General features: G+C 42.1%; 1 protein-coding gene across 1 annotated transcript in view; it reads right to left on the minus strand.

Moving 5' to 3' along the window:
- LOC126474311 (proton-coupled amino acid transporter-like protein CG1139) overlaps positions 1 to 445 on the minus strand; it is a 70,226-nt gene extending 69,781 nt beyond the window's left edge. Inside the window, exon 1 of the mRNA XM_050101777.1 lies at positions 309 to 445. Within this exon, the coding sequence (XP_049957734.1) occupies positions 309 to 445 (137 nt within the window). The remainder of the gene's footprint in view (positions 1 to 308) is intronic.
- Between the last annotated feature and the right edge of the window lie 14,069 nt (positions 446 to 14,514).

A 14,514-nucleotide genomic window follows, 5' to 3' on the forward strand; every position in this document is an offset into this window, starting at 1 on the left:
CAGTTTTAGTTATGATTGAGCCTAGTGGTGGCACATTACGATCAACATGTAAAACGCAATAAGGCTTGTAAACAAAGCCCATTTATATTAGTTGAAACCTAGGTCAAGCTTCTGGCTACTACCTTCTGCAACTCGTGGTTGTTTTTATGACATTTATTATATTTACACAGTTGCTGCTGCAGCCTTGCTTAAGAGTAAAACAGAAAAGCTGTGAAATATAGACAACAGTATCTTTTTGCATAAATAATTGTCCTCTTCATACTGGTTTCCCAGGCACCGTGTTGCTGCAGCGCCAGCGAGAGACTCACGTGGAGGCGGTGCTGGCCGAGTCTGGGGGCCAACCTGGACCTCTGGACCGATCCAGCGGGGGCAGCTCCAGCAGGGGCAGAGGGCCAGGCTTGCGTGCTGGAGCCTCGTCCAGCTCCAGGCTCTGCTGACGCAGCATCTCGTCCTGCAATACCAAAACGTGACGTTTGAGCCGTGGTAAAAACGGCTGTTTTGAAGAACGCGCCGCAGCGCGTAGTGTGAAGCAGTCGCCCTCCGTTTCTGGCGTTGGTGCCGCTGTGGCAATCGCAGCTTTGGTGTCTCCCTCTGGTGGGAAAGGGTAAAGTTTGCCCGTTCACGTGCATTTAAAGGGCGCTATGAGCTAGCAAGGGGGCTGCTTGTGTCAGTCTGAGTCAGTCTGCGACTCAGTGCAGTGGATCGACAGAGTCAGTCAGAAGGCAAACACTCGCATGTTAGTCATTCGGCTCTAAGTCTCAGTCACTGTTGGGTTGTGGACTGAGTCGGGTTCGTCGTTACTCCGTTGTTGGACGAGTTGGCAGTCAGCAGCGAGTGATCGCCCGGTCGGGGCTTAGTTCCTGCATTTGAATCTGCGCGTTAGGCCGCCAGTCTGCTCGAGTTTGCTCAGGCAATGGTCATTGGCGGTTGGATCGATCAGTTGGTCGGTCGCGCACTGAGACACAAGATGACTTGTCCATCTTGAGCGTCGGTGCATGTGAGATAGCCACGTGAGTCCAGTGGGCCGCGGCGTATAGTGAGGGGTAGTCATGTTTGTCGGATTTGGTGTGTTAACGAATTTATTGCTTGGCGTGTAATGGCCTAGTACATGAAATATGTTTTGATCTTTGAAAACTTTGATATTATTGCCTATGATCTTGAGAGGCGGTATCTGTGTACTGTAGAGCATCTTAACTATTGTTTGGACAACCTTGTAGAATTTTATGTAAGATTGCATTTCATGGGCTTTTATTTAAATGATCATTTTAGTATATAAAGTTGCCACCCTTTCACCGTCAGACTTTTCTTAGAAGTTAAAATCAAGTTGCACCTACGGTGGCAAGGTTAATATTTTAATTGTTAGTGTTTTGTACCATTTCCATTTCCATCCCTCCTACGGGGGGAGGGGGGGGGGCTGCATAGTTTGTGTGCTTGTGTAAATTGTTAAAACTCTTAGTTTAAAGTAATCTGGTGTGTTGCAGATTAGCACCAGTGTAGTCTTTCAGAGGCTGTTGTGAGCGGTCGTAACTACGGCTGTGTCAAAAGGTAGCGGCAAGGTTCTCAGCCCGAAAGCTCATATAGTCAACTTTCTGCCTCTGAATAAATTGTAACTTGATATTTAGAGGGTGCTTTCTGATTATAATTTTAAATGTGTTTCTTTTAAAAAATGCTTTTAGGCACTATTAAAGTGAGTAAAATTCCCATTTGTTAAAAGGAATTTGGTTATGATTTCATCAGTTACTCCCTAGCAACTACTTCCATGCTTACATAGTGTGATTAAATGTGTTAATGTTCTTGATGAATCGCTAGTAAATAAAATAAAGTCTTAAGAATATTCTTTGAAAATAAATCACGGTTCAAAGTTATTGTCCAACATGTCTCCCAACACTGGAAACATGACATAATAAGCACCTAATGTAAGACAGGACAGAAATGTGCCACGTGTGTCGTCACCCTTAGTATAGGGGGGATGGCGTGAGAATGGGGGTGACCTGCAAAAGTAGGTATAAATCTGGTTAACCAGGAGCAATTTCACCCAATTTGGCCCACATATGATGTACCATCTCGATAGTAGCACCTTGGCGATAAGCACTACTCGCATTCATAAGTGTGGACCGAGGGAGAGAGGTGCATGAGATTTTAAGGCAATCATTCGTATTCGTATTAAACCCATAGATTTCTATGTCACTGGAGTGATTGGTGATGATGTTTCACTCCTTAGTGATACCCGATAAATACTAAGAAATTTTTCAAATTGCTGTATACCTATGCATATACGCAGTTTTGTTTATACTGGCGGACATTTCAAAGGATATAGAAAAATATACAACACACAAAAAGAAGTGAAAAGTTATGTAGCATTTTTCACACAAACCAGTGCTTATGGAGCAATCAATGCTTTTATGAAGCCCACAAACAACAAACTGGAAGAACAGAAAACTAAGTCATACAAACATCGAGTTGAAAATGTAACGGGGCTGGGGCACAGCACGGTATCTTGGATGGATAGTCATCGTCAGATTTAAAAGTAGCATCTGGTGTGCCTCAGTGATGTGTGTTGGAGCCCTTAATGTTCATATTGTATATTAATGACCGTGCAGACAATATTAATAGTGAAATCAGGCTTTTTGCAGATAATGCAGTTATCTACAATGAAGCACTATCTGAAAGAAGCTGCATAAAGTTTTGATAAGATTCTATTGTGGTACAGAGATCGGCAGCTTACTGCATATGTTCAGAAATGTAAAATTTTGCACTTCACAAAAGGAGAAAACATTGAAACATTGTATCCTATGAATATATCAATGAGTCGCTGTTGGAATCGGTCAATTCATAAAAATACCAGGGTGCAACACTGTGTAGGAACATGAAATGGAATGATCAGATAGGTTCAGTCGTGGGCAAAGCAGCTGGTAGACTTCGGTTATTATTCTTGCCGACCGGCGCATCACAACTCGACAATTGTCTCTACAGTTGTCGGCCAGCATCGGAAGTGCTTCTGCAACGATGGAGAGTCTCGGATATTCAAAGAGGTGCTCACGATGTGTTCCACGAATGCTCACAGCGGAGCACAAGATTGAAAGAAAGACCATTTCATTTGAATTGTTGAAGGTTGAAGATGGGGAACACACTTAGAAGATCACAAGAGTGTCAGTCATGCAGTGAAAACATGACTACGTCTACAGTACAAGAGCTTTTACAACCTGGCCATACATGCTCTTCCACAACTTTGCCGTACGACCATAGAACGTGATGGAGACTACGTAGAAAATTTGGACATGGACAAGACATGTTGATGTATATTGTCAAATATGAATATGTATCATGATGTTGTCAAACCCATTTACTGGTTTCTCGCCGATTATGAACGTCTAAAAACGAGTGTTCGTGGCAAAATCCAGAATCCAAATGAGTTTCTAAATTCACTTATATGGAAATGATGTTCTAAAACCACATTTTCATCTGCTACAGCTGTCATAATTGCTACGTGTGATGCAATTCTTGATTTTAATAATGAGAATGTAGTGAGGGTGAAGATATGAGAGAGAATGGGTTTTAAGAGACGTAATTTCACTCGAGACATCTTGAGAAAAAAAGATTTACAGCCCCTCTTTGCTCTCTGCATTTGAAAAGACAAATGAAGAACTGGTAAAGGGAAGAAGGCACAAAACAAGAAACCTCAAGAGAAGCCTTGAAGGGAAAGAGGATCCTGAGTACAAAATTGGGGCCTTCTCAAGAGGTGACATAAGGAAAAACGTTAGCTTAAGTTTCAAATTGCTTTTCCTGAAAATTATGTTTTTTTTAAATTTATATACCTTTTCCTCAAATCTATGAAGGCTACAGTAATGAAATTTTGTTTAGTAATTTCTATGAACCCAATAAATGTTGTCTCGAGTAAATTTTGAAATTCTGAGTGTAAGATGAGACATGGGGCATAGTGCTTGGAATTTTTCATAAATTTTACATTATACTTAAAGATTCATAATTAAAAAATTATAATAATTCTCCAATTAGGTGTATTCAAAAAATCTAATGAGAGTAAGTGAGTATATGCAAAGAGATAAAGAGAGAAAATTTGTAGAAATCCCTTGAATAGATTCTGGAGAAAAATAACCTGAATTATTTTTTAAAATTAAATTTTTAAAGTCCATAAAAAGTGAAACGTATGTAATCCGATAAAATTAACAGTAAATGTGTTAATTTCATTTAAGGCATCGTACAAAATTTCATTGCGGTATCTTCAAAATTATAGATTTGGTGCATATTTTAAATAGTGTGTGTTTTTCATGAACGTCCCCCCTTGAGGAACAAGTCAGAAATGGTGCAGCCCATACAGTTATGAGTAAAGTGTCCGTCGCCACCCAGAGTCTCCTGAAAATATGTATCCTGACAAAATATATAGAAGTAATCGACCACCTCAAAACCTTACAGATAGGAGTATGGCAACAGAGCCCACTCTTTCTTGTGTTTTGCTAGATGACAGTCTCTGAAAACACAGCAAATTTCTGGTGTTAATTACTGTAATTAAAAGTGTACACTTGGTCATTTTTATCAAATCTTTCTAAGGTGCGTTACCCAAAAGGGTAGGGTCACCCATTGGGTATCCAAAACCACGGAGTATTGAACAGATGCGCAGTTAGAGAATAATTTTTGTAGGGAACACTCTTGTGGGAGCGATCTAGATGCTTGTAAAACAATAAACCAGTAGCCAATATCGCAGTAATTCTTTTTATTCCATGATTACCGATTTCGGAGAAACTAAAGCCGCCATCATCGGATGTTAGGACACATACAAGTAACAACTTCAAAGCAGAAAAAAAGAAACCTCAACAGAAGCCTTGATGTTGTAACTTTTATGTGTCCTGAGATCCGATAATGGCCGCTTTAGTTTCGCCGAAATCGGAAATCATGGAATAAAAAGAATTCCTGCGATCTTGGCTGCCAGTTTATTGTTTTACAAAAAAAAAATGGCTCTGAGCACTATGGGACTCAACTGCTGAGGTCATTAGTCCCCTAGAACTTAGAACTAGTTAAACCTAACTAACCTAAGGACATCACAAACATCCATGCCCGAGGCAGGATTCGAACCTGCGACCGTAGCGGTCTTGCGGTTCCAGACTGCAGCGCCTTTAACCGCACGGCCACTTCGGCCGGCATTGTTTTACAAGAGAATACTTTTTTAATGAAGTGTTGGTCCCAGTGTATAGAGGAGACATTGCGATAGGAACTTTTTAATCCTGAACCTTGTAATGGCGAACAATGGAGTGTAAGAAAATGCTTTGAGAGATGTTTAAATAAAACTCCTTTCTGGGACGAAACAACATCCTACAGAGATGTGTTATTCATACGTAAAGGGAACTTCCGATCGATGTCAGAGAAAAAGTGGAACAAGTCCTTGAACCTAATTTGGAATTTCTTCCATTCTTCCATTCTAGATTCAACTAATTTGATAAACATGGACCGGCCGCAGTGGCCGAGCGGTTCTAGACGCTTCAGTCCGGAACCGCGCGAGTGCTGCGGTCGCAGGTTCGAATGCTGCCTCGGCGATGGATGTGTGTGATGTACTGAGGTTAGTTAGGTTTAAGTAGTTCTAAGTTCTAGGGGACTGATGACCTCAGATGTTAAGTCCCATAGTGCTCAGAGCCATTTGATAAACAAGGACATAATAGCCAGCGGTAATAACAGAGTCATCGAAATGGCAATGACTCGAGTCAGTACAATAACAATCACTAGCATTAAGCTGATGCTCCCACTGGCTTCCTTGCTCCACCACTGGGTCCTCAAACGCTGGGTGGTCGCCTGTCAAATAGTAGTTCTCTGAGGAATAAAAGAATGGCAACTGGTGACAGATATCACCCCACCTGTAAAAATAATGGAACACGGCCATGGAATAATCATAATAGTTGGAACCAGACTTTTCAGGTCCACAGATTGAGCCATAGTTTAACGTTAATCACAAAAAATCCAGAAACCAGTGACACCCTAATCAAAGAAATCAACGATACTTTAATGTTAAGAATACTTATGAGCAACTACGTTCACAACTGAACCAGTGGAGAAAACAAAATGCCGTGGTCATTGTTGTGGAGGTCAAGGAGGAGGCAGGACCTGTGACTGTAAGTTCGACAAACTATCTTTGGCCTCATTAATTCACCCCCGCCCCCCGCAATAGTGGCGACATAAGAGAATGAGGGCACTTGAAATCCAATAAGTAACACAAGCAAAGAGAGCTTCACTCCAAGTTTAAACGCAGCCAAAACATCTCAGACAAACAGATGCTAAACGATGTCAAAGTTAGCGTAAGGAGGGCTATGCGTGAAGCGTTCAGTGAATTCGAAAGTAAAATTCTATGTACCGACTTGACAGAAAATCCTAGGAAGTTCTGGTCTTACGTTAAATCAGTAAGTGGCTCGAAACAGCATATCCAGACACTCCGTGATGATGATGGCATTGAAACAGAGGATGACACGCGTTAAGCTGAAATACTAAACACCTTTTTCCAAAGCTGTTTCACAGAGGAAGACCGCACTGCAGTTCCTTCTCTAAATCCTCGCACAAACAAAAAAATGGCTGACATCGAAATAAGTGTCCAAGGAATAAAAAACCAACTGGAATCACTCAACAGAGGAAAGTCCACTGGACCTGACGGGATACCAATTCGATTCTACACAGAGTACGCGAAAGAACTGGCCCCCCTTCTAACAGCCGTGTACCGCAAGTCTCCAGAGGAACGGAGGGTTCCAAATGATTGGAAAAGAGCACAGGTAGTCCCAGTCTTCAAGAAGGGTCGTTGAGCAGATGCGCAAAACTATAGACCTATATCTCTGACGTCGATCTGTTGTAGAATTTTAGAACATGTTTTTTGCTCGAGTATCATGTCGTTTTTGGAAACCCAGAATCTACTATGTAGGAATCAACATGGATTCCGGAAACAGCGATCGTGTGAGACCCAACTCGCTTTATTTGTTCATGAGACCTAGAAAATATTAGATACAGGCTCCCAGGTAGATGCTATTTTTCTTGACTTCCTGAAGGCGTTCGATACAGTTCCGCACTGTCGCCTGATAAACAAAGTAAGAGCCTACGGAATATCAGACCAGCTGTGTGGCTGGATTGAAGAGTTTTTAGCAAACAGAACACAGCATGTTGTTATCAATGGAGAGACGTCTACAGACGTTAAAGTAACCTCTGGCGTGCCACAGGGGAGTGTTATGGGACCATTGCTTTTCACAATATACACTCCTGGAAATGGAAAAAAGAACACATTGACACCGGTGTGTCAGACCCACCATACTTGCTCCGGACACTGCGAGAGGGCTGTACAAGCAATGATCACACGCACGGCACAGTGGACACACCAGGAACCGCGGTGTTGGCCGTCGAATGGCGCTAGCTGCGCAGCATTTGTGCACCGCCGCCGTCAGTGTCAGCCAGTTTGCCGTGGCATACGGAGCTCCATCGCAGTCTTTAACACTGGTAGCATGCCGCGACAGCGTGGACGTGAACCGTATGTGCAGTTGACGGACTTTGAGCGAGGGCATATAGTGGGCATGCGGGAGGCCGGGTGGACGTACCGCCGAATTGCTCAACACGTGGGGCGTGAGGTCTCCACAGTACATCGATGTTGTCGCCAGTGGTCGGCGGAAGGTGCACGTGCCCGTCGACCTGGGACCGAACCGCAGCGACGCACGGATGCACGCCAAGACCGTAGGATCCTACGCAGTGCCATAGGGGACCGCACCGCCACTTCCCAGCAAATTAGGGACACTGTTGCTCCTGGGGTATCGGCGAGGACCATTCGCAACCGTCTCCATGAAGCTGGGCTATGGTCCCGCACACCGTTAGGCCGTCTTCCGCTCACGCCCCAACATCGTGCAGCCCGCCTCCAGTGGTGTCGCGACAGGCGTGAATGGAGGGACGAATGGAGACGTGTCGTCTTCAGCGATGAGAGTCGCTTCTGCCTTGGTGCCAATGATGGTCATATGCGTGTTTGGCGCCGTGCAGGTGAGCGCCACAATCAGGACTGCATACGACCGAGGCACACAGGGCCAACACCCGGCATCATGGTGTGGGGAGCGATCTCCTACACTGGCCGTACACCACTGGTGATCGTCGAGGGGACACTGAATAGTGCACGGTACATCCAAACCATCATCGAACCCATCGTTCTACCATTCCTAGACCAGCAAGGGAACTTGCTGTTCCAACAGGACAATGCACGTCCGCATGTATCCCGTGCCACCCAGCGTGCTCTAGAAGGTGTAAGTCAACTACCCTGGCCAGCAAGATCTCCGGATCTGTCGCCCATTGAGCATGTTTGGGACTGGATGAAGCGTCGTCTCACGCGGTCTGCACGTCCAGCACGAACGCTGGTCCAACTGAGGCGCCAGGTGGAAATGGCATGGCAAGCCGTTCCACAGGACTACATCCAGCATCTCTACGATCGTCTCCATGGGAGAATAGCAGCCTGCATTGCTGCGAAAAGTGGATATACACTGTACTAGTGCCGACATTGTGCATGCTCTGTTGCCTGTGTCTATGTGCCTGTGGGTCTGTCAGTGTGATCATGTGATTATCTGACCCCAGGAATGTGCCAATAAAGTTTCCCCTTCCTGGGACAATGAATTCACGGTGTTCCTATTTCAATTTCCAGGAGTGTATATAAATGACCTAGTAGATAGTGTCGGAAGTTCCATGCGGCTTTTCGCGGATGATGCTGTAGTATACAGAGAAGTTGCAGCATTAGAAAATTGTAGCGAAATGCAGGAAGATCTGCAGCGGATAGGCACTTGGTGCAGGGAGTGGCAACTGTCCCTTAACATAGACAAATGTAATGTATTGCGAATACATAAAATGAAAGATCCTTTATTGTATGATTATATGATAGCAGAACAAACACTGGTAGCAGTTACTTCTGTAAAATATCTGGGAGTATGCGTGCGGAACGATTTGAAGGGGAATGATCATATAAAATTAATTGTTGGTAAGGCGGGTACCAGGTTGAGATTCATTGGGAGAGTGCTTAGAAAATGTAGTCCATCAACAAAGGAGGTGGCTTACAAAACACTCGTTCGACCTATACTTGAGTATTGCTCATCAGTGTGGGATCCGTACCAGATCGGGTTGACGGAGGAGATAGAGAAGATCCAAAGAAGAGCGGCGCGTTTCGTCACAGGGTTATTTGGTAACCGTGATAGCGTTACGGAGATGTTTAATAAACTCAAGTGGCAGACTGCAAGAGAGGCGCTCTGCATCGCGGTGTAGCTTGCTCGCCAGGTTTCAGGAGGGTGCGTTTCTGGATGAGGTATCGAATATATTGCTTCCCCCTACTTGTACCTCCCGAGGAGATCACGAATGTAAAATTAGAGAGATTCGAGCGCGCACAGACGCTTTCCGGCAGTCGTTCTTCCCGCGAACCATACGCGACTGGAACAGGAAAGGGAAGTAATGACAGTGGCACGTAAAGTGCCCTCCGCCACACACCGTTGGGTGGCTTGCGGATTATAAATGTAGATGTAGATGTAGAACACAAAGGAAGTCCTCTGTTAGTTTGTCCTACAAGTAAGGAAATCGAAGGACTATATTCCTACAGGATTCAAAAAGAAAACTTTCACTTGTGTATATAAGTAACTAATGAACGTGGAAAGAGGGCACAAGGCTCATTAACCTTAATTGTTTAAGTAATATGCTGATGATTACCTCTACAGATGGGTATCACTGAGTACCTTAAGGCAATAACTGAAGTAAAAGAAAATAAAAGCAAATAACCATCACTCTGATTTCATGGAGTAAGTTATATCCTGTCTTACATCTGAGGTAATATAATTCTGTGTAGTCTTTCATCATAGTCACCCGCAAAAATTCCATCGTTGTTTGTGAACATGTAGTCCGTGAAGGGCTGGAAACGGCCTCCAAGGAGCCGAACATAACCATCTCCAGATAACAATCGGTCCTACGTAATATAAACACAGCCCACAACATTATGGAGCCACCGCCAGCTTGCCCAGTGCCTTATTGACAATTAAGCTCCATGGCTTCATGATGTCTGCGCCACACTCGAACCCTACTTTCGGCTCTGACCAACTGAAATTTGGACTTATCTCATCAGGCCACCCGTTAACAGTCATCTAGGGTCCAACCGATAAGGTCATGAGCCCATGAGAGGCACTGCAGGCGATATCGTGCTGTTAGCAAAGGCACTCGCCTTGGTCGCCTGCTGCCATATTCCATTAACGTCAAATTTCACCGCACTGTCCTAACGGATTCGTTCGACTTACGCCCCACATTGATTTCTGTGGTTATTTCACACAAGGTTCTTTGTTTGTTGGATCTGACTACTCTACCAAAACGCCTCAGCTCTCACTCATTAAGTAGGCCACTGTGATGTCCGTATGTCCGTGGTGAGAGATAATGCCTGAAATTTGATATTCTCGGCACACTCTTGACACTGTGGATTCCTAATATTGAATTTCCTAACGATTTCCGAAATGGAACGTCCCATGCGTTTAGCTCCAATTACCATTCCGCGTTCAAAGTCTGTTAATTCCCGTCGTGGGGCCGCAATCACGTCGGACATGTTTCACATGAATCACATCTACATCTACATTTACATTTATACTCCGCAAGTCACCCAACGGTGTGTGGCGGAGGGCACTTTACGTGTCACTGTCACTATCCGAATAAATGACACCTGCGAATAAATGACAGCTCCGCCAATTCACTGCCCTTTCATACCTTGTGTACGCGACACTACCGCCATCTGTATATCTGCATATCAGTATCCCATGACTTTTATCAGCCCAGTGTAGTGTTTCCTACTTATGTTGTATAGATGAATACCCAAACAACGAATGAGTCACAAATAATTATATTTTTCCCAGTTATTTCCTGATAAAGTCTTTGATTGGCTCCTTTGGCTGGGATTGTTATCTGCACGAATTGGCATTTATGACACGATTTTTCGTGATCGAAAGCTTTTGAATTAAACAGCAGCCAATGAACGAGTGGCGTTGCGTTATGTAGTGTTTCGCGATATTTGTAAACATCCCAACACACCATTGGAAAGCCGTCGACAAGACATGCTCATGAGTAAGTTAAATAAGGATAAATGTAGTGGGAAAGCGAAACTGTGCGATTTCCTTTCTTGTATTCAGAGAATGTGAAATACTGGTGGAGATTATTACGAACCTATCAAGTCTGTCCAAGGGTGAACGAAAATAATAAAGGAACACATTACACAATGTATACTATAATACCTAGAGCTTTACATGATTTAACAGCTTCGGATTTTATGGACGATTACCAACAAGTCAGATATATTTACATTCTATTAGAGTGTTGTTCTAAATATGTTACATTACATCAAATTAAACAAGCTAACACAAAAACAGTTATAACCTGTATGTGCAAATATTTTGTTGAGGTAGGAAAACCTAGGAGATTATTAACAGATAATGGTTCATAGTCTGTGAGTCAATCATTTAAAGAGTTTCTAGCTTGGGAGAACGTAAGGCATGTCACGATTTCAAAATATAATCCAAAATCGAATCCATGTGAACGAGTTATGATGCAGACAGGACCTTTATGCAGAACTTACTGTTCACTGAGACATACAACTTGGGCAAAATTAGTGCCAGAGTTTCAAATAGTTTTGTATGAACTATCCCATTTGTCTATGGGATTGTCTCCCATAGAAATACTATGAAAAAAAATTATAGGGGAACCACTATTAAAATTCTTCAAACGACCAGAGATACAGCAGGAAGATAGTGCTAACTTAGACAATATAGTAGAAAACCAATTGCATAGATCAGGTGATAAAAGATTACGAAATTATAATATGTCAGCAATAAACCCAAATTTGAAATAAATTATCTTGTGTTGGTAAAAGAAGAACATCATAGCTCTAACCTTAAAAAGGAAACGCAGAAATTTTTTCCGAAATACGCAGGACCATTTAAGATCATGGATAGTTCACACCCGAAAGCACACTATTTAATTGATCCACATACTGGTCAGGAGAAAGGTTTACATAATGCTGACAAACTAAAAAAACATAATCAAACTGTGTAATAAACAAACTTAAAAATTATATATATATATATATATATATATATATATATATATATATATATATATACAGTCGTGTGATAAATTAGGAGGGGAGAGAGGACAAGCAACCAAGAACTAAATAGTATTTGACATGACTACAATAATATGATGAAAAATAGAAAGATAGGGTAGAGGTACAGACAATGGATTAATAGAAGAGAGCAGTAGAAACAGTAATGTTATGAATTAGTAATCTAGCTGGAGCTTGGGTTTTAAGAAAAGAGAGAACAAAAGAAAGAACAGATTGCAATTAAGAATACTTAGGCGTGTTGTGTCGTGAATAGATGAGTTAAGATATGAGGAGGTAGTAAGCATAAGACTTAACACCTGAAATAGAGTACAGACATGAAAATCATAAGGGAACCTCAAAGTAATATGGGAGAAGGTAGAGAGAAAAGTAATTGAAAATATAAATATATCTGAAATGTGGAGTGTACTCTCTAATTAGGAATGATGTATAACAGGCAGATAGGCGGACCTAAGAGATGCTGACCTATACTGTGAGGGCAGGGGCACCAAGAAAGGATTGACCTGTACCATAGTAGAATATGAATTAATATGGGGCACTACCACAGTGAAGGAAATAGAAATATTTTACTGTACTAAGACGCAGAAGTGGTGGAAGTGAGGATAAGTTTTGTTAAAAGGATAATCCATAGTATTTAAAGACGAATAATATTGTGATATCTAAGTATATCAGAATAAATGTCTCACAAGTATCCAGTAGATAGATAGTAAAATTGTCTTAAATCAGAAACAAAAATGGTTCATTGGTTATGAGGGTAAGAGGATAACAAGTGAAAAGGAACTTAAAAACAATGTTAATGACAAGTAATATGTTTTACTACCATGCACGTTCCTCAGATACTTTGCGTCCTCTAGAAAAGATAGCCATAATATTAAAGGAGGTAACAAGATATGAGAAATAATATTACAAGTATGAATAAAATGAATAAATCCTGCCAAACAGGAACAAAGTAGTTAAGTACTTATGTGAACATAGTCACGAGTGATAATTAACGATTATAAAAAGTTATGTTGGAGAGTTTATGTAAAGGCAGCTTTAAGACGTAAGAGTAGGATAATAATAATAGAAGTGTTAGTAAAAATGTGTATGTAACTGGAGGCTTAAGCACGAGATCTCTTGTCTGAGTGGCAGGATAGGTAGTGCTTCGGGATATTTGTGAACATTCCAACATACCATTGGAAAGCTGTCGACAAGAGATGCTCGTGAATAAGTTGAATAAGGATAAATGTCGTGGTAAACGGAAATTGTGTGTTTTCCTTTCCTGTTTGCAGTGAATGTGGAGCGGTGGTGGAGCCGGCGAGAAGGGGACCATTAAAACAGTAGTACAACCACTGGTGGTCTGGGAGTCATTTGTGCCATGGTGCAGCAAGTACCTGAGTCCGAGAGCCATGGACTAAACGACACACCAACAAAGGCGTAATGAACAACTGAAGAGCGGTAATTGTTTTTCTGTTTCTCTTCTAGGTCCTATAATATACCTGTACGGACGTTTTGAATGAACTCAAGAGAGTGGTATTACCATAGTAATTGTTAGTTGTGTTGTAAAAAGTAATAGTAAAAATGTTGGGCGAAATATACCACTGCTTGTGAGAAGTGTGGCCATTTATTTAGTAGCGCAGTAGAGAGTTTACGGAAGCGTTCCAGGAATCTTCGCCGCAGTAAGGATCCGGACCACACAAAAAAAAACTCTGAGAAGAGAGGATAAAGCTAATACTAATTTCATCTGGGGGTGTATTAGAGTCGAAAAAATATTGCCCTGTTATATCAGCCAGGGTCGCAACTTACCGCTAGTACTGGTATAAGACCCATCATAAATACTACAAAATGAACAGCAACAAGAAAAGAAGGAACCACTTGGCAACGCAAATGATGCGTCAGAATATGGCATAGTGGCAGAAGTATTTCGAGGGAAACAGACCCAGGAGAGGGAGAGCATAAAACCATTGCTTTCGCTAGTCGCAGTCTAGGCGAACGTGAGTTGAATTATACAGAAACGAAGAAAGAATTACTTGCTGTTGTATGCATCCCAGTTGCTATATATGTCTATAGAGGGTACCAATTATGTTGAAAAAGTGTTACCGTCTTTGTAAGGTCGCGAAATTTTACTTCCCGATTAATCACACATTCTCACCGCACAGGAAGAGGTAAGTGTAAAATGTAAATAACCGTAACCTGAAGAAAAAATGCCATTTGAATTTCTGATTATCCAGTAATTAAAATACCCGTTAGTGAGCCCGCACCCTGTATTGAGTACTCTACAAATAAGGAAAGGAGAAACATAAACTTTACTGATGCATCTGAATACTTAACTGTGTTGTGTGCATTCTTAACACTTAGAGAAATGGAATATCGTGTGAAATGCTGGTAGTTAGTGA

Source organism: Schistocerca serialis, chromosome 4 (genome assembly GCF_023864345.2).
Source record: "Schistocerca serialis cubense isolate TAMUIC-IGC-003099 chromosome 4, iqSchSeri2.2, whole genome shotgun sequence".
NCBI lineage: Eukaryota > Metazoa > Arthropoda > Insecta > Orthoptera > Acrididae > Schistocerca > Schistocerca serialis.